General features: G+C 36.2%; 1 protein-coding gene across 2 annotated transcripts in view; it reads right to left on the minus strand.

The window, feature by feature from the left end:
- Window positions 1-4014: 4014 nt before the first annotated feature.
- Window positions 4015-19889, minus strand: part of CREBRF (CREB3 regulatory factor) — a 59667-nt gene continuing 43792 nt past the window's right edge. For both annotated transcript variants that reach the window (XM_057728925.1, XM_057728933.1), the window contains exons 8-9: window positions 15538-15660; window positions 4015-9693 (exon numbers count right to left, since the gene is read on the minus strand). In XM_057728925.1, the coding sequence (XP_057584908.1) occupies window positions 9578-9693; window positions 15538-15660 (239 nt within the window). In that variant the 3' untranslated portion in view covers window positions 4015-9577. The remainder of the gene's footprint in view (window positions 9694-15537; window positions 15661-19889) is intronic.

Genomic DNA, 19889 nt, shown 5'->3' on the forward strand with positions numbered 1-19889 from the left:
CGTTTTCGCACCGGCTTCCTTCTTCCCCGCCGGGTCTTGCGGCAGCGCCCCCTAGAGACCGGCCTGCGGCGAGCGAGGGTGGTGGCGCTGGGTCGTGTGGACTTGCCCAGACACGTGGGAAAAATCAGTCGGCCTCGTGGTGTGGACCTAGTAAGACGGAGAGAAATAGAGGAGGGAATTATCAGGAACGCTTTGACAGGGGCGTCTCCCGTATTCCGCCCATCAGCCACTCTAATGACTGCATATTTTTTGCACAGAGAGGGGGAGAAAAACTGGAGGAAAAGTATCAATTGGGATGTCTCTGGAAGGACACTTTTTTTTTTTAATGTTTCTTTAAACTTTCTTGTATTTTTTATATTTTCTACAGTGAATATAAATTGTGGAGTGAAAGAAAGAAATGACAAATGTTATCATTACTTTTTAAAATGTGTGGAATTCAAGGCAGTTCGCTGGGGTACTTCCTGTCAGTCCGGCCCATGTTTCGAGGGATCTTTCTAAAACGCACAAGTAATCAAGTCACATTCCAGCTTACACCCCTTCTCTGGCTCCTAGCGGTTCTTTTGTGTACAGTTGGATTTAATAAATTTACCTCGCTGGAGTAGGTTTGGTGGATTAATGGAGTTTTGATGGAAATAATTAAGAGCAGACCCTTAACAGATGGAGTTTCTTTCATTGTGTTTTTCTTATTTAGTCCAAGTTTCTTAGCTGGACCTCAAGGGCATCAGCCACCCCAGCCAGCCTTGTCTCCTTCCTGGATTCTTCAAACTCTTTTTGGGTCTGTAGCTTTGGAGGGAACACCCTCCCTTAAGGTGTTGATCACCCCACTGCACCTAATAAACAGGCTGTGTATTGCAGGCTTGGGCATCTGCCCTGCCTTGAATCCTGCTTGACAACCCACTTCACATCTCCGTGCTTCAGTCTCCTCAGAGGCTAACTGGTGGTGATCACAGCACTGACTGAAGGATTAAATGAGGTAATATGTAAAAAGCACCAAGCACAATGTAGCAATGTGGTACATGGTAAGAATGCAGTGCACATGACTGCTATTATTATATTACTAACTGACATTTGTGGAGCACTTCCTTTGTGCCAGGCACTTTGTATTAAGTGCTTTATGTGTATCATTCTAACTTAACTCTCACAACAACCCTGTGAGGTAGAATTATCCACTTTTTACAGATGAGGAAACAGGCACAGAGAGAATGACGACTTGCCCAGTGCAAAAGGAATTGCTAGGTCAAAGGATACATGCATTTTAAAATTCTGATACATGCTAGGGAATTGCTCTTCATAGAGGCTGTATCAGTTTACACTTCCACCAGCAATGTGGTACAAATGGCTGCTTTCTCACCACCTCATACACTGGTGTGTCAACAAATGCTGGGATTTTTGCCAATCTAAGTGAAAAATGCCATCTTTTAATTTTCATTTCTCTCATCATGAATGAAGTTGAGAACTATTTGTATTTATTTTATTATCTGCTTGCTTTTCTATTAGGTTGTTGGTCTTTTTTTGTATCAGCTCCCAGAACTCTTTATGCATTAGAAGCAGTTGCCTTAGAAATGAGCTGTCTCTTAGTCTATAGAATTTTCACTTAGCTAATGGTATTTTTGGCCTTAAAAAGTTTTGAGTTTTTTTTATGTTTAGATCTTTCCCCGTTTTGAAATGTGTTGGCTTATGGCGTGAGATACAGAGCCAAGTTTACTTTCTCCAGAGGGTAACCCAGTTGTAGCAACACTATTTTCTAAACAATCTTTTTCTCACTGGTTTCAGATGCCACACGTACCATATAAATTCTTACATTTGAATCTATTTCTATACTTTCCATTCTATCCTGTCAGCCTATTCATTCATGCACCAAGATGACACTTAATATTAGTTTTATGTGTTTTAATGTTACATTCAAACACCCCATTTTTCCCCCCTGTCAGCTTTAGTTCTTTTAATGGTATTGGTATGCCTTACTGGGATAGCACTGAATTGTTAATTTAACTTAGGAGGACTGACCGCTTTATGCCGTTGACTGTTTCTGTTCAAGAACTTGGTCTATCTTTCCATTTGTTCAAGTCTTCTTTGTATCCTTCACAGTACTTTAATGTTTTCTTCAGAGCTCGTTACCTTTTCTGTTAAGTTCATTCCTGGTGACATTTTAAGATTAAAACCTTTTAAAGAAACTGAGGTTGATGTTTTTCAAGTCACTCAAATGTTTTGGATCCTCAAATAGAAGCTCCCTATTCAGAACAGTGAAGCAACCCAAAGGCTGCACAGAGTAGATCAGCCCACGTGACCTTGGGCCCCTTTCCCGTCATGCTTCTTGTGGAAATTCTTCTGTAACCGATAGTTGCCAATTGCATCTCCATGAGGCAATTAAAAAAGAAAACATAGCTTCTCTTTTCTCCACCCTCCAACATACTCCCTTCTAACAAAAAAGACTCGATTCTAAGGTCTTCAGCTAGAGGCCATCTTTGAGGGATAGATATACAATTTGGTGACCCGCACTCTCCATCACTGACTACAGCCAAGGCTGTTCTGCTCCCATCATCTTTCCGCCACTAATCCTGAGACTACCTTTCGGTTACTGCATCTACTAGGTTGTGGTTTTCGTTCTTTCTGGCCCATTATCTCTCTCCTACACAGACATCCATCCAAATGTTGCCTGTGACTTGGCCTGGTCCCTTACAGTGGAGCATGGATTGTCTCTGAGAGCTGCAGGCAGACTGCCATTTGAATTGGAGTTCTGTGTCATCTAAGCTGGGTCTGGGGTGAGTCCCCGCATTTGGGTCTAGTCTGACTCTTTTGTAAAAATGGATATCATCACCCACTTCACTGGGCCACAGAGAGCAGCAGGTGAACTCCCTGACGGGAAAGCACCTAGCAGAGGCTTAATGAATGCCACCCTAGCCTTCTAGGACTTTCTATTGCCTTCTTCCTATTCTGAACCTTTCAGCTGGGATATTAAAGTATTTCCCAACTAATGTTTTTCTCTCTGGCTAAGGTGCTCTCCTGGTTCTGAAATCAACGTGGGTGAGGAGAGACAACTGAACGACCCACCTCACTGGGTGCTACCTAACAAAAGGTTTAGTTTCCCAAGACCTATACTAGAAGGGTTCACCTAGCTCCTTAAAGTTCCCAGACTCTGACAGAGGTTCCTGTAAGGTCAAGTCCTGAAGCAGAACCAGTCCATTAGAGGCTATGTCCACTTTGCTTCCTGACAGCCTCAGTGTCACTCAAATGAAGCAAAAAGGGCTTCCTTCAAGGGACCGGGGATGTCATGCACACAGCCTGTCAATTCTCTTAACATACCCCCACTTGATGTGGTACCAGCATCCTTGCAAATGCCTCTGTGGTAACGTGCCTAGAATTCTTCGTGTGTGTAACAGCTCTTGTGTTGTTCTGTGGTCCTGTTCACATGTGGCCTCCCTCAGCAGACTGAGTATTAGTGGAGGTCTCTTTAATCTCCTTCTAGCCAGTACCTAGCACAAGTCTTGGCAGAGTACGTGCTAAACAAATGTTTGTTGGCCGAAGGAACACACTGCTACAGTCGTGTTTACTCGGTTCCCCTGATTTAACAGTTCTATGTATATGCCCAGGCTAGCTTGGGGACTTACTTAGAATTATGAAACACACAAACACATACAAAGGCTTCAGTCAGGAGAGACTCAAAATACCTTATTTCCCTCAGAGAAATCGCTCAGCCAAAGAATCAAGGAGGAGAAATAAGGATAAACTAAACTATGCTCTAAACTATAAAGAATGTAAATGTTTTTGTCAATGAATAATTCTACATAATAGCTAAATTTAACTGAAGTATTGAACAAGCAGCCCAAAGTGTTTAAAAAAAAAAAGTTAGCTCTTTGCATATTACACCAAGAGAGGGGCAGTGAGATCAAGAGTTCACTGCTGTCTCTCCTTTGGAATTTTGTTGCAGTGGGTTATTTTGAAGGGTGGATGGTTACCTTGGAAAGCAACAGAAAAGCAACAGCAAAAGGAAGGACAAAAGCATGAGGCAAACAATTCAAAACCTTTTCTTTTCATCTTTTTTTTATTTTAAATTACAAAGGATGTTGCATACACGGATGGATCTGTATCTGACTAGAAGTGCTGAGGGGTTGGAAGGTGACAGAAAACAAAGGCAACGTTTGAATTGCCTTCTCTTCTGAAAAGAAAAACTGCACAACTATTAACCAACATTTAATAGAATAATTTTTAAACAGCTCATGCGTCAACAAGATAAAATTCTTTCTAGACAACAGACAAGACTGAATCCAATAAAAAGTTTCATAGCTCCAGTTAGGGGAAGGGGGAGGAAACAAAACTACAGAATATTTATGATAGCATTACAAACAGGATCCTACGCAACTATGCAAAAGAGGTCGCCACATCGTATGAACAAATGCTTTGAGTTCTTGCCCTTCCACTCTTCTCTTGTGACTTCTTATGTGCGGTCAGCCCTAGTATCACTGTTAACCACAAACGCTAAGTTATAGGACAAATCCTAGGGAAAGAAGGTTTTTAAAAAAAAAAAAAAAAAGCAGGCAGTGGAATACAGTGTCATAAAAATGTGGTGAAAAGGCAGATACAGTACACACATATACATTTCTGTTATTTGGTTCTGAAAAAAACAAAGGGTGAAGGGCAAGACACAGTAATCAGTCCCGCTCACATCCACCCAGAATTTAAGTAACTACACCACTGTGTTTACATTGTTATGAAAGAGGCAAACCTAGTTCACCCGAACTTGGCACACTGAAATACCCAACTGTGATGTTCCTCACTAGTCACCAAGTCGTCAATTCCAAAACACTATTCGGAAGTAGTTTTAAGGTTCTGTTCCCTCACCACTACCCCCAAATCTCTCTTTTCTAAAGGAAAGCGGCAATTTGGCATAATTCAGTTCCTAGGTGTAATTTCTACAATTTCAGTCAGTTTACTAAGCACGAGGATTATGCTTCAACACATAATCCCACTTGCCTATGGAAGTGTAAAACTGTCAGTAGTACATTTTCATCATCTTCCCCCAACATGCTTATTCCTTAAAACGAAACAACCATTCCTACAGCTGACATTCATGGTTACATCCCAATGTGTTTGAAATATTAAAAAAACATGGAGTCATCTTCTCATAATGCCCTTATTAAGATTACAAAGATTACAAAAGAATCCACAAGTATTACGGCACTGTGTGAGACTTATTTGTCATGATCCGAGGGAAGAACAAGACTGCAGTTCTGTGCAAAGTTGTGGAAATGGCCTCAGTTCCATGGGAAATGGTATTCCACAATAGACTTCACTAGAAGGATAATTGAAACCTTTTACTTTAACACTGAAAGCACAATTCAATGCATTCTCAAAATTCAAGTTTCAAGATTTGGAGAGATGCTAACATTCTGTTACATAATTAACTAGAAAATACTTGAACAGAATTTGAGGAAGACTATATAAAGAAAGGGAACGTAAGTTTTTGTTAATTCCTGCTGAAGGCAACTTGAATTCGTTTCTTAGAAAGTTAACTAAATCTTAGCAGCTAAAATATTTGAAAATGTATGGAATAAAGAAAAGCACATCCATTCTTGACATTTTGGTGAATAAACTAACAGCTTTATTAATGAAGGCAAACATCAGATAATTGTATGAATATTATATATAAAAAAAGAAATCCAAACTAACAGCATTGTATTTCAAAAGTACTGTACTTCTGTTTCTTTTTAAAGAGACTTGTCATCTGTTTTATAAAACAAAATGAGTACTCTTCTAAAAACTCTGGAAAAATGAAATAGTCAATTTCAAGCTGATGAACTGAACACACCTTTCTTTAAATGCAGACTATTGCTAAGGAGCAAATAAAGTCAAGCATCAGAAAGAAGATGTATGACAAATTCATGAAAGTTAGGAAAAAGGGATGTAGTGAAATTACTGCTAATCTTTCCCCCTCATATTCAAAGACCATTCAAAACTGGTCTTTCATACAAATATAAAATAACAATAAAGAGAGGGAATTTGAAACCATACCCATCTGAAATCCTTCATGATGTTTTTATAATAGCTCTGATTCTCTTACCAAAAAGGTCAAAGTGAAAGATTCAGGAAGTGAAAGGGAATGAAGACGTTTTGTTTTAAACGTACAAGTAAGGCACAATATAAAGCCACATCATAATCTGTCGTGAAGGGTAAAGGAAAGGACACGAATCGTACATGGTACAGTAGAACAAGCGATCATATTGACTGGAAAAGTGTGGCACCCAACTCAAAACTCAGACAAGATCTTAACAAGAACAACTGGACAGCATGCTTTCATATGGAGACAAACTCTATAAAGAATCCAGTGTATCTGAAACGAGGAAGAACGTTTTTTTGTTTTTTTAAATCATAGTAGTACTAGAGTCAAAGTTTATAATTGCTTTGGGAACAATGGGTTTATTTGAGGTGAATTCACAATGCCTTCACTTAAAGTAAGATTCTGGACTTCATTATGAGCTATCTGTATACCATGTATGAACACAGAAAACCTTTAGAGAGCTCTTCTCTAATGATCTTCACCCAAAAATACATGCCACAATTTTCAAAAACAGAACATGTACAATTGTTGGGGTTTTTACGTTACCCTTGTAAGATTTGTTTGTGTGATACACTAAACGTATATATTTTAATGACAATAGAGGAAGCAGATTATTACTGGCATTAAAGTACAACCATTTCTAGACGGTTTTAAATGCCACAGAGTCCCCTGGTTAAAATGTAAAGCTGCACAGCTTGCCTATGTCATCTTTATGATAAAGTTAAAACAGCAAGAGGATTTAACTTTCACTCTACATTTTACTGCCAGGTTTTTATTTAGATCAAGTATCGCTGCAGCATTCTGACCAGCCCAGATTTAGCAGCAAATGGCAGGAATCATATAAAATGCAATTTTTTTTTAACAAAGTGCTTTTCTAAGATATACATACATATATAAATAGGTACAAAATAAAGTGTCAACATTAAAAAGCTCAACTATTTAAAAGCTTTTAACTATTTAACTTAAGTAGTACATATAAAACATTGAAATGCAAGGATATGGAATCTACTAAACAGATTCAAAGTCTTTTTTTTGAAATGCAAGACCAAAAAATCAAATTCTGGTTTGCAGACAAGAAAAAGGTATAAAAAACCAGAATTCCTAACAAAGCAGCTAGAAAGGGGCAATTTTATAAACCTCATCAGCTGAATCTCCCTCATGAAGTGATTTTCACCTGATTGCAAAACTGCCATATTTTGGAACATGTTTTAATTTCCCAGATACACTCTGTCAAAACGTCATATACCTCCAAGTTACAAGCCTGTGCTTTGCCTCCTCCCACCTAAAAATGAAAAACTTTAAACAATAAACTTACATTCTATTAAACCATTAGATCTGAGCTTATCTGTTTAGTGCGAATGCACTAAGCAGGTACATTTCCACCAAGCACACAGGGTAATCTTGTGCATCACAGTTCAGCTAAGGTCTTAAGACAATCCTTGTTGGAGTTTCTTTTTCATAATGTCAAAGAAGCATGAAAGCAACATTGCTCACTTGGTACTGTGTGTTTTAGAATCAAACCTTTATAAGCTATAACTTCATGTGCTATCACTTACAAATGGGAGAGGGTGGTGGGGAGGGAGAAAAGAAAACCAAACACACTGTATAGACAAAATATACTTAAAAACAAATTCTCCAAGGGGTAATGAAGAAATAGTTGGAGAAATAGATACTTCCCCAGCAGCTAGGTCTGAAATTTTTGGTATTTTTTTTTCTGGCTAAATAGGATTTTTTTTAAGGTATAATTTTTAAGCTACCAGTTTTCAGAGTTCAAAACACAAGATCTGAAAATAAAACAGTAAGAGAGACAGGATGGAGAGATCTGTAGGGAAGGTTTATAACGCTGCCTTGACATAAGAAATTTCTCATCAAGAGGTAAAGCTTTAACATAGTTAAAACACTGACTAATGAAGCTGTTTTATGTGAACAAAAAAAGAGCACCTAAAAACTAAATGTGTTAATATTTCTCACTTCTAGAAACTATAGAAGAATAAGTCACATGTTAAGTCTGAAGAAGCTAGTTTGAAAATACCTGTACAAAAATATAAAAATCTATAAATTTTGTTTTTGTTTTAAGCTTGTGTTGATCTTTGAAAATATTACATGCACAGTAATACATCAATTGGAAAAGTGGCAACTAAAGAATTAGATATTTTTAGCTTTTTTCTTTCTTTACATATATATATACATAATACAATAAAAATAATCTGTATTTTGGTTGTTTGGTGGAAGTATACTACAATAAGCTAAATAAACTTTTTAATTTTCAAGGTCAAAAACTATTTTACCAATAGCTTACTAAAATGAAATATATTAAAATTTCCTACAATAAGTGCAGAAATAAAAAGACTTACAGACACCTAAATGGCCACCAACTTATCTACTATGGAAGCGAACTAGAGGAACAGCAAAACAATGTCTGTATGTGTGGATGCTCCTTCTGTAGATAATTGGACCCAAACAGAAATAAAATTCACAGTTCAGTAAGATCCCTAACCCTGACCTTTTCTTTTTTCTTTTTTTTTCTCCTTTTTTTTTCATACATTCATACAGTATCATGTAAGCTGTGCAAAACTTTACTTAGACTGGCAGTTTGCCATATCAGTTGCATTTGTCTTTGGTACAAAAAAATAAAACAATCGCAATAATGTGCAAGTATTTGTCTTCTTCCGGTCAAGTACCGAAATATGAGTTTTCTAGAGCCATCTTTTTTTTTGTTTGTTTTTTTGTTTTGTTTTTTATACAATACACAGACTCTGTGGCATATATCTACATTTCAACATAGTCCTATATACATTCAAAAAATTTGAAAAAGAGTTGGAACAAAAAAACATTTAAACCCCATAATTTTTCCATCTATATATCTTGTTTTTCCTCATTAGGGTTTTCATCATACAAAATATTACCAGTTTTATAGTTTCCCCAAAATACAAGGCACAAAGAATATGCTTTTTTTTCTTACTTGCACAGACATTATGTATATATATTTATATATATATTTATATATACCACATTGAGCTCGGAAAATGAACATCTAACGTGGCACACGGGCATAAGTGCTGGCTTGTGCCATGTACAAGTGAGATTAATGGTTGTGGAAAATTGGAACAAAAAGCAATAATTCTAAAAACAATCTAAACTGACTGTTTAAAAAAAATGCTTCCTCAATTTTTTTTGTGTCGTTCAGAGCATAAACCTGCCACATTTGGCATTTACTTTTATCTTCACTCTTCCAAAATGTTTTGCTTTAACAGATTTTGCAACCTGTATCTAAACATCTACTTAAATGTATGAGTTTCGATTCTGATGCCAGTAGCAGTTTTAACCATGGTTTATGCTCTGAAAATGCAATAATCAAGTATTTTGGATCATGCTTCACTTATGCTACTTAGTTCTTAAAACAATGTAACCTAATTGTAAATGTTTACATAATGCTAAACTGACATGCAAAACAGAATGAAAATTTACAATGAATAACATGACAAACACAGACATCTCTGACCAGTGGTCCATTGAGGCTGATTACACTTTTGATGTTGGTATCCTTAGTCCTACAAGGCCTCCGGTGGGATTGCCTTCTGCAGTCTTCTCTAACACTTGGTTAACAAATTCTGAGGTTTGCCCAGCAACTGGGAGACCTGAAGAAAAGAATAAAAGGCACGCTTAGACTCCTTAGGTGAGGGGTAGGAAAATCTGAGGGTCAGGGTGGCTTTCAGCTAGATACTGGTCCCAGATGAGTGCTCTGCTGCTTGCTACTGCAGCCCAGAAAATAATTCTACCCGCTGTAACTAAAGCCTACAAGATTAGAAGGGTCGAACCACGAATCGTCCAAACCCAAATCCCACACCTGCCGACAGTCACTGTTCCCTAAGCCTACTCAACATGTTTCTCCCTGTTCTCTCAGCCAGTCTCTTCCAACTGCTCTAATCTCACTACATCTCATGGATGGCTTCACCCATGTGACTGAAAATACATATCTGAAGGATGTTTTCAGTCATTTTGATAATGATTGGATCAATTTTACGTTCCTTTTTCTTCATTTTAAAGAAAAGTGGATAAATAAGAAAACTTGGAAAACAGGAAGGAAAGGTGGGAGACACTGCAGGTATGTTGTTTTTTTTCCTCTTCCTCATCCTCCAGAGCTGAAGTCTAAGATATCTGAGTTATTGATTTTAAGTAATAGAGGTAATAAATGTTTTAAATGTAATAAAAAAATAAGCAATTAAAAGGAAGTAGAAGCAGAAAAATGCTATTTAGCAACTGCTCATAAGAAGAAGTCAAAAGAAACTGTGAGAAATAGAAAACTGAGGGACTTTCTAGGTGGCACAGTGGTTAAGAATCCGCATGCCAATGCAGGGGACACGGGTTCAATCCCTGCTCTAGGAAGATCCCATATGCTGCAGAGCAACTAAACCCGTGAGCCACAACTATCAAGCCGCTGTGCCGTAACTACTGAAGCCCATGCACCTAGAGCCTGTGCTTCACAACAAGAGAAGCCACAGCAATGAGGAGCCCGAGCACCACAATGAAGAGTTGCCCCTGCTCACCACAACTAGAGAAAGCCTGTGTGCAGCAAAGAAGACCCAACATAGCCAATAAATAAGTAAATTAATTAATTTTAAAAAAAGAGAGAACTGACATCACTTTAACCATGTGATCAAATTCAGCCTGACCAATAATGGGACAAACTGATACTATGTGTTTCTTGACTGACATAATAAGAAGGATATATAACCTATAATGTGTTCTAGCCAAGAAAATTTAACTATATCTAATCATGGGGAAACAGATGAATTCAGATGTTGGGACATTTTACAAGAAAAAAAAATTGAAAAAAGGACAAAAGAAAAAAAAAGACATACTAAATGCAACTCATGATCTTTAGTTGGTTATAAAGGACAAACAAAAAGGTTATAAAGGACATTATTGAGACAACCAGGAAAATCTAAATATGGATTCCATATAGATGTTATATCAATGTTGAAGCAGGAAGTGATACTAGTATTGTGCCTATGTGAGAAAGTGTCCTTGTTCTTGAGAAGTACATGCTGAAGTTGTAGTTAGGGATGAAGAATCATATGTTTATAAGTTACCTTCAAATATTCAAGGAAAAAATGTAGATAGAGGCAGAAATAAAGCAAATGCAGCAAAATATTAACAGCTCGTGAATCTAGCTGAATGACATGCAGATGTTCACTGGACTATTTCTTTCTACTTTTCTTATAGGATTGATACCTTAAATGAAAAGTTGAGAAAAAAAGTATACATATTATGTTATAGTTAAAAAGTGAACCTGCAAGACAAAAATGTAGAGCTTGAAAATAATCGAAGGACACATACAAAATGAAACTATAATAATAATGGATCATACAATGAATGACATAAAAAGGCAAGAAAGCCATATGAACAAATCCTAACAGATCTTTTGATGACAGAAAAGCAAACAGTATCAATAAATAAAAATGAACTAAATTCATCCATTAAAGAAAAACTCCTACACTAACAAAGAAAATACAACTATAAATTATATATAAAAATCTAAGAGTGAACTTTATGGTAAATTTATTAAAATTAAATTTTTATTTTAATCTAATTACTATCTTTTAAAAAAGAGATGTATCTCATATAAAGTAATTCAGAAAGACTGAAAATTAAAAGGTAGGCAAAGGGTTACCAAGCAAAGATAAATAATAAGAAAGCTGCGGACTTCCCTCATGGTGCAGTGGTTAAGAATTCACCCGCCAATGCAGGGGACACGGGTTCAATCCCTGTCCCAGGAAGATACCACATGCTGCAGAGCAACTCACTCTGTGCACCACAACTACTGAGCCCATGTGCCGCAGCTACTGAAGCCCACATGCCTAGAGTGCGTGCTCTGCAACAAGAGAAGCCACCGCAATGAGAAGCCCATGCACCAAATGAAGAGTAGCCCCCGCTCGCCGCAACTAGAGAAAGCCCATGTGCAGCAACGAAGACCCAACACAGCCAATAAAAAAAATAAATAAAATAAAGTAAGAAAGCTGTATTCATGATTGTAAGATCAGACAAGACTGAATTCAGGGAAAAAGCTGTAAACAAGACAAAGATGTGTGCTTCTTGATGATAAAGACTAATCCGTAACCATATGAATTACAGGGGATGTAACATACGGCACGGTGACTACAGTCAACAACACTGTACTGCATATTTGAAGGTAGTAGGTAGGAGAAAGGATCTTAAAAGGTCTCATCACAAGAAAAAATTATGTTGTAAGTATGTATATTGATGGATGTTAACTGGACTTGTTATGGTGACCACTTTGCAATACATACCAGTATCAAATCAGTATGTTATACACCTGAAACTAAATTAATGTTATGTCAATCACCTCCAAAAATATTAGAAACAAAATGAAAAAATTAATTCCTGAAATTAAGACAAAACTAAAAGGAATATAAGAGCCACAAATAAACACAACAGATAACGCATTTACAAGAAACAGCAGAAAAGGGAAAGAATTTTAAAATAAGAAATTAAGAGACTTCTTTTTTAATTTGAGAAAAAGCAAATATACTTCAGAAAATACTGAAGATAGGCAAAGAAGATCCAACCCATAAATAATGAGTCCCCAAAGAAGAAAACCAAAGCAAGGCAAGAGATCAAACACTAAAAAGACCTGGGGCTTCCTAGGTGGCGCAGTGGTTAAGAATCGGCCTGCCAATGCAGAGGACATGGGTTCAATCCCTGCTCCAGGAAGATCCCACATGCCATGGAGCAACTAAGCCCGTGCGCCAGGTGTATATGAGAATATCAACTTAAAATGACCAACTCCAAGATATGGTCTAGTAAGATTACTAGGATTTTAAGAAAAAGAAAAAAATCCTGTCGACATCTAGGCAAAAACAGCAAATGACATAAGGGGAAAAAATTAGGCAATTATTACCTTTTCAATAGCAACAACTTATGCCAGAATAAAAATGGAGAGACATATTTAAAATACTCAAGGCAGGAAAATGTGAGTCAAGGACTGTATCTGGTAAAACTGACAATCAGGTATACACGGAAAACATAAGCTTATCAATATATAAGACCTTTAAATTAAAAAATAAAAGGCAGGAAGAATTTTTTCTTATAACATTAAATTCCTCTCTCTACCTGACAAAGGAAGACAATGTACAAATAAAATTCTTTTAAGGAAAAAAATTCAAATATTTACGATGTAATATTGGTAACATCAACAGCTAATACTAAGTACTGAGAATTTGTGTTCAGCAGTATGCTAAGTGCTTTACATGCACTCTTTCCATTTAATCCACACAACTGTCCACATTTTATATTATAGATGAATAGAATTAGGTTGAGGGAAGTGAAGTTACTTCCCTTGGGTCCTCAGGTAGTAAGTGGCAGGGCCAGAACTTGAACCTAGAACTGATTTCAAATACTCTGATTTTAACCATTATGCTAAACAAGCTTTTGTTTTTTGAAAACGTATCTTAATTTCTGCACAATACCAGTGGGTATTGCTAGAGCCACAGAGAAACCACTAGCATTTTTTTTGTGTAAAAAGATAGGAAACAAGGCATGCAGAACCTAAAGTACCTTAAATAAAGAAAATGTTTTAGAATGAAGATAAATGCTCAAAAGAATCAAATGCCACATAGAATGTCAAGAAAAATAAATTCTCAAGTCTACTTCATGAGGCAATTAGTGGGCCACTTGTGAACTATACAGTTCAGAAACTAGTGATGAAGTGTCAGCTGACAGGACCAAGTTATGATACGTGGGTATAATGCAAGCATTTGCAACTAGGAGAACTTACTTCTACTCCTAGTCCTGCCACTTGCTGGCTGTAGGACTTGTGGCAAGTTACTTAATACCTTATTGGGTTTCCAAGTCCTCATCTGTAAAAGCAGGATAATAATACCTCCTTCACAGAACTGTGGAAGTGAATGACTAAACAACCTTACTAGACAGATCCTGGATCATAGTGAGTACTATATAAACGCTAGCTGTTTCTCTCTTTCTAGACTAAGGAATTCTTTTTTCTCGTCTCTTAATCTCTCGTTTATATCTTCTCCTTTGGTTTTCAAACATGAAAGTTGTCAAATTTCATGGAATTGTTGGGTTAAAATCTATATGCATTGCTAATTTTCCTAATGATTCCAAATTAGTGTATTTTACATTCAGAATGAACACAATGCTGACAAGAGAAACTAATAATCATTTCAAAAACCATGAGAAACTTACTAAGTGCATGGAAGCAGTCAATGTGTATTTATTTCAGTTAAAGAAAATGCAATCATTTTGGCAGCAGATTTAATATACAGGAGTATTTCTGTAGAAACAGAAATAAAATATTCTTGCTGTCTCTAATCCATCTAATAAGCATCTTGATTTCTTCCTAGCAGTTACCACAATGTTGTTGTTGTTGTTATTATTATTGGTTTTCTGTTTATTCTTTGTCTTCCATTTTTACACTACAAGTTTCATAAGAAGAGCAGTAACCAAGTCTCTGCTTAATCCCTGTACCCCCAAACACCTGGCACATAGTAGGAATTGAAAACCTTATTTGGAATGAATGAATTTATAACAACTGGAGGTCAGAAAAATTGTCTTAACAAATTCTAGGATATTTACAATCAAAAACATTTTTCAAAATTATAGTGTTACCTAAAATTCAGGTAAGCAGCTAATTAATGATTGACAAGTAAGCTCTAATTCTTTTAAGTGATCTGATTCAATATACAGTCAGCATCCTGGGGAAAAATGAACTGGAGGAAAATTCTCAGGTAACTGAAATTTACTACTCTACATAATGACTATGTAAGAAGCAGTTTTTAAGAGACAGTCCTAGAACAAAAACTGTTAAACAAAGAATACATAATATAGCTGAACTGATTTTATGATGTTTCAGGGTTTTTATGGATGGGGTTATGCTGTAATGCCCTTGGGATGCTACTGATCATAGGGTGATTTGCTCCTATGGCAGCTAAGCTCCTGGACCTCTAGGGTTCGCGTGTCTATGTCTACATTAACTACCTCTACCCTCCCTGTGAGGTATCACTCTGCTTGACTTCCGGATGTCCACCTCTCTGTTCCTCCCCATGTGGTATAATCTGTTCAGGGATGGAAAACCAGATAAGCAAGTCTGTTAGAACCCTGTGAAAGAGTAAAACAAATAGGTAAGAATCTCTACTAAAGTATGTACTGCAGGCTTGACAAGGTCAGGGGTCTTTATTTTCCCCACAGAAGGTTAAAGTTGCCAGAAGTTTATCTTTCCTAAGTGTTACAACAGTTCAGTGATGAAGTCTAAATAATAAATTGTGGTAACAAGCAGGACATGTTTATGAATGCTAAATCTCAAAAGACAAATCTTCTCATAAAGGAAAGTAACCATAATGAGAACACTTGAATTTTTCCTTAAAAGAATTTTTAATATTCTCTTGAATCATATACCTTATACTACATGTTATTGTTACTAGTTTATACAGTATTCTTCTTACCAAGAGTATCTTTAATGAGGATCTCAAGCTTCTGTCCCATGTTGGGTCCTCTCTCCTCTCTTGGATTCTGTACTCGGTTTACAATCTCTTGCTTGATGGAGTTGATTACAAACAATAAATTATCTGTAAAACAGAACAGGATACTTGGAACATGTCACTAACATGGAAGAACTTACTTTTAATTATGGAAAAACAGATTAACTCAAAAATGAAGAACATATAAGAAAACCTTAAGCAGTGATGGTTGTAAGCTTTCTTATCCAAAGAGACTAATTTCAAATGATGTGCCACTTTTGATAACAGGTTGTAGACATATATCAATGTCTACTATCTTGTAAGCAATTTGTCCTACTTGTCTTCATGGCTTTAAGACCTATGATGGTGCCTGGTATATTGACTCACAGGGTCTTAGTAAATATTTATTAAATAAATCAAACAAAGCCCTTCAAAAACAACGCTTTAAAAAATTTCCCCACCTTAAGAAGCTTTAAAAAAAAGTTAACCAAAAGTAAATAAGGAGAGAAATAATAAGAGCAGAAATCAATAAAATAGAACACAAACACACAATAGAGAAAGTTAACAAAGCCAAAACCTGGTTCTTTGAAAATATCAACAAAATTGATACCCATTCCAACCCTCATTCCCATCCCAGCTAGACTGCTCAATCACCTCTATCTAGAATGAAAAAGGGGTTATCACTTCAGAATAGAGCTGTTAAAATGATACTAAGAAAATGCTATGCTAACAAGTTCAAAAACTTAGACGAAATGGACAAATTTACTGAAAGTGCAAAACAACAAGAATAAATGAAAAATCTGAACAGCCCATTTCTAATAAAGGAATTGAATTTATCAAAAAATATTCCCAAAAGAAAACTCAGAGGGTTTTAATGGAAAATTCTATCAAATATACAATGAAAAAATAAAACCAATCTTATCAAACTTTTTCAAAAAAGAGGAAGAAAGATCATGGCTGAATTCATTCTCTAAGGCTAGTATTCTCAAATACCAAAACCTGACAAAGACATTACAAAAAAAGAAAATCACAGACTAATACCCCTCTTGAATACAGACATAAAATTCCTTGACAAAATATTAGCAACAGACTCCAACTTAAAATATCAGAACAGAATCTTACAAAATATTTGCAATAGACTCTAATATAAAAAGGAAAATACATCATAAGCAAACAGAGCTTATTCTAAGAATGCAAGGTTGGATTAATAAAAAATTAGTTAATATAATTCACCATATTAACAGGAAAATGTGTATATATTACCAGAATAAAGGAGAACAACGTGACTGTTCCAACAAACGCAAAAAAAGGAAAGAAAATGACAGTATTCAATATCTATTCATGATAAGTAAAATTAGCAAAAGAAGGAATCTTACTCAAAATACTAGAGGGCATCTCATCTTTAAAAAAGCCTACAGCCACCATCAACTTAAAGGTCAAAGTTTCCCCTGCAAACAAGGCAGTCACCACTTGTATTCAAATGTTCTAGACATTGCAATAAGGCAAGAAAAAGAGTTAAAAGGCATAATGATCAGAAGGGAATAAATACAGCCATTTCTATTTGCAGATGACAACTGCTTAAATAGAAAATTTCATGGCATCTACATATCTACTACTGGAACTAACAAATTTAGCAAGAAAATAAGGTATAAGAGTAATACGCAAAAATTCATTTTATATACTACCAAGAAAGAATTTGAAATTTCGAAAATGAGTCCATTTACAACAGCACCAAAAAATATAAAATACTCAGGAATACATCTAAAAAAAGATGTTCAAGCACGCTACACTGAAAACTATTAAACAAGTCAGAAAGAAATTAAAGACGACCTAACTAGATGGAAACAGATAGCAAGTTCCTGCATTGGAAGCCTCCATTTTGTTAAGATGATAATTCTCCCCAAATTGATCTACAGATTCAAAGCAATTCCAATCAAAATTCCAAGAAATTTTTTTTGTAAAAAGTGATAAACTGATGTCAAAATTTATATGGTCATGCAAAGGACCTAGAAGAGCTAAAACAACTTTGAAAGAAAAGAACAAAATTAGAAGACTAACAAGGACTAACACTACCTGACTTTTATGATCTACTATAAAACTACAGTAAGACACTGTATATTCACATTAAGACAGACAAATACATCAATGGGACAGAATACAGAGCCTAGAAGTAGACCCATACACACAGGATCAACTGATTTGACAAAGGTGCAAAAACAATTCAATGGGGAAAGAAAAGTCCTTTCAATGAAGGGTGCTTGATCAACTGGATATTCATATGGGGAAAAAAAATCTCTTAGCCTACACCATACATAAAAATTAAACCTGAAAAAGATCTCATAAACTTAACTGTAAAACCTAAAACTATATAAATCCTAGGAGAAAATATACAAGAAAATACAATTTTGGAGTTGGCAGAGTTTCTAATTAGAACATAAAAAAATATAAAATATAAAAGGAAAGACTGACAAATTGGACTTCATCAAAATTAAAAATGTTTGCTCTTTGGAAGATTTCAGTGAGAAAACAAAAAGGCAATCCAAAGACTAGTATAAAATATTTTCAATACATACATCAGACAAAGAACCTGTATCTAGAATAAAGAACTTTTAGAAGACAAAATTTTTAAATGGCGAAGTATTTTAATAGATATTTCACACACATACACAAAATGTATGAATAGCCAGTATGTATAGTAAAGATGTTCAACATCATTAATCAATGAAATACAAATTAAGACCACAATGAGATACTACCACATACCCATTACGTTGGTTGAAAGTAAGAAGACTGACCTTACCAACTGTTGGTAAGGATATGGACCAACTAGAACCCTCCTACACTGTTTTTGAGAATGTAAAATGGTACAGCCACTTTGGAAAAGTTTGGAAGTTTCTTATGAAGTTACTCGTAGGTAGTTAACCAAGAGAGATTAAAATATATGTCCACACAAACACTTGTACAGAAATATTCATAGCAGCTCTGTTACAGCAAAAGCAAACAACTCAAACATCCATCAATAGGTGAATGGATAAACAAACTGCAATGTATCTAACACAATGGAACACTACTCAGCAGTGAAAAGGATTTAACTACTGATATAGATAACAACATGGAGAAATTTTAAAATAATCATGCAGAGTGAAAGTGGCCAGGCAAAAAAAGAGAACATACGGTAGGATTCCATTGATATAAAGTTTCAGAAAATGTAAACTAATTTACAGTGACAGAAAGCAAATCGTGGCTACTCAGGGATAGAAATGGAGGGAGGATTAGCTTACAAAGGGGAACTAGGAAACTTTTGGAGGTGATCAAAATGCTCATTACCTTAACTGGTTTCAAATGTATATACATATGTCCAAACTAACCAAATAATACTCTTTAAGTATGTAGAGTTATTGTACTTCAGTTATACTTCAATAAAGTTGCAAGGGGGAACACATCTCCAATTTCAACACACAGGATTCCTATGGTCTGAAATAAATCTCTACTATTTCAGACATGGCTTTGAAATCAGTCATTTGTCATTCCTTGCCTTGTAATACTTAGAAGAGACCAACCTAGACTAATATTGAAGAGGGAAATCAGAAATAACTGGGGGCGTGGGGTGGGGAGGCAGTTTAAAACTACATGCAGGGACAATATATATAAAATGTGTCACTAAACAAGGAAAGCACAGCTAATTCACTAAATCACATGAAACAAGAAATTTATGCTTCTTCATGAATAACTGAGAGAGAACACCATTTACTCAAATATAAGTAAGGACATTTACATGCAGGTTGGACTTATGAGAAGCAATGAGGTTCCCCCATCCTCAACAGATAAAGTAAATCAGGTCATGTTTTAAAAATTAATTAATTAATTAATTGGCTGCATTGAGTCTTTGTTGCTGCACACGGGCTTTCTCTAGTTGTGGTGAGCGGGGGCTACTCTTCATTGTGGTGTGCAGGCTTCTCATTGCAGTGGCTTCTCTTGTTGCAGAGCACAGGCTCTAGGCGCATGGGCTTCAGTAGCTGCAGCACACAGGCTCAATAGTTGTGGTTCACGGGCTCTAGAGCACAGGCTCAGTAGCTGTGGCACATGGACTTAGCTGCTCCGTGGCATGTGGGATTTTCCTGGCCCAGGGATCAAACCTGTGTCCCCTGCATTGGCAGATGGATTCTTAACCACTGCGCCACCAGGGAAGTCCCCAGGTCACTTTTAATAAGAAAAAAAAACGACTATAAAATCAAAATTGAAACAGAGCAGAACAGCTCTTCTCAACCTGGACAGTGTCCATGCCAGGACACTGGGGGCAGGGAGGGCAGAGGTGAAGGGTTCTAATAACATCAAAA

Source organism: Hippopotamus amphibius, chromosome 1 (genome assembly GCF_030028045.1).
Source record: "Hippopotamus amphibius kiboko isolate mHipAmp2 chromosome 1, mHipAmp2.hap2, whole genome shotgun sequence".
Taxonomy (NCBI): Eukaryota; Metazoa; Chordata; class Mammalia; order Artiodactyla; family Hippopotamidae; genus Hippopotamus; species Hippopotamus amphibius.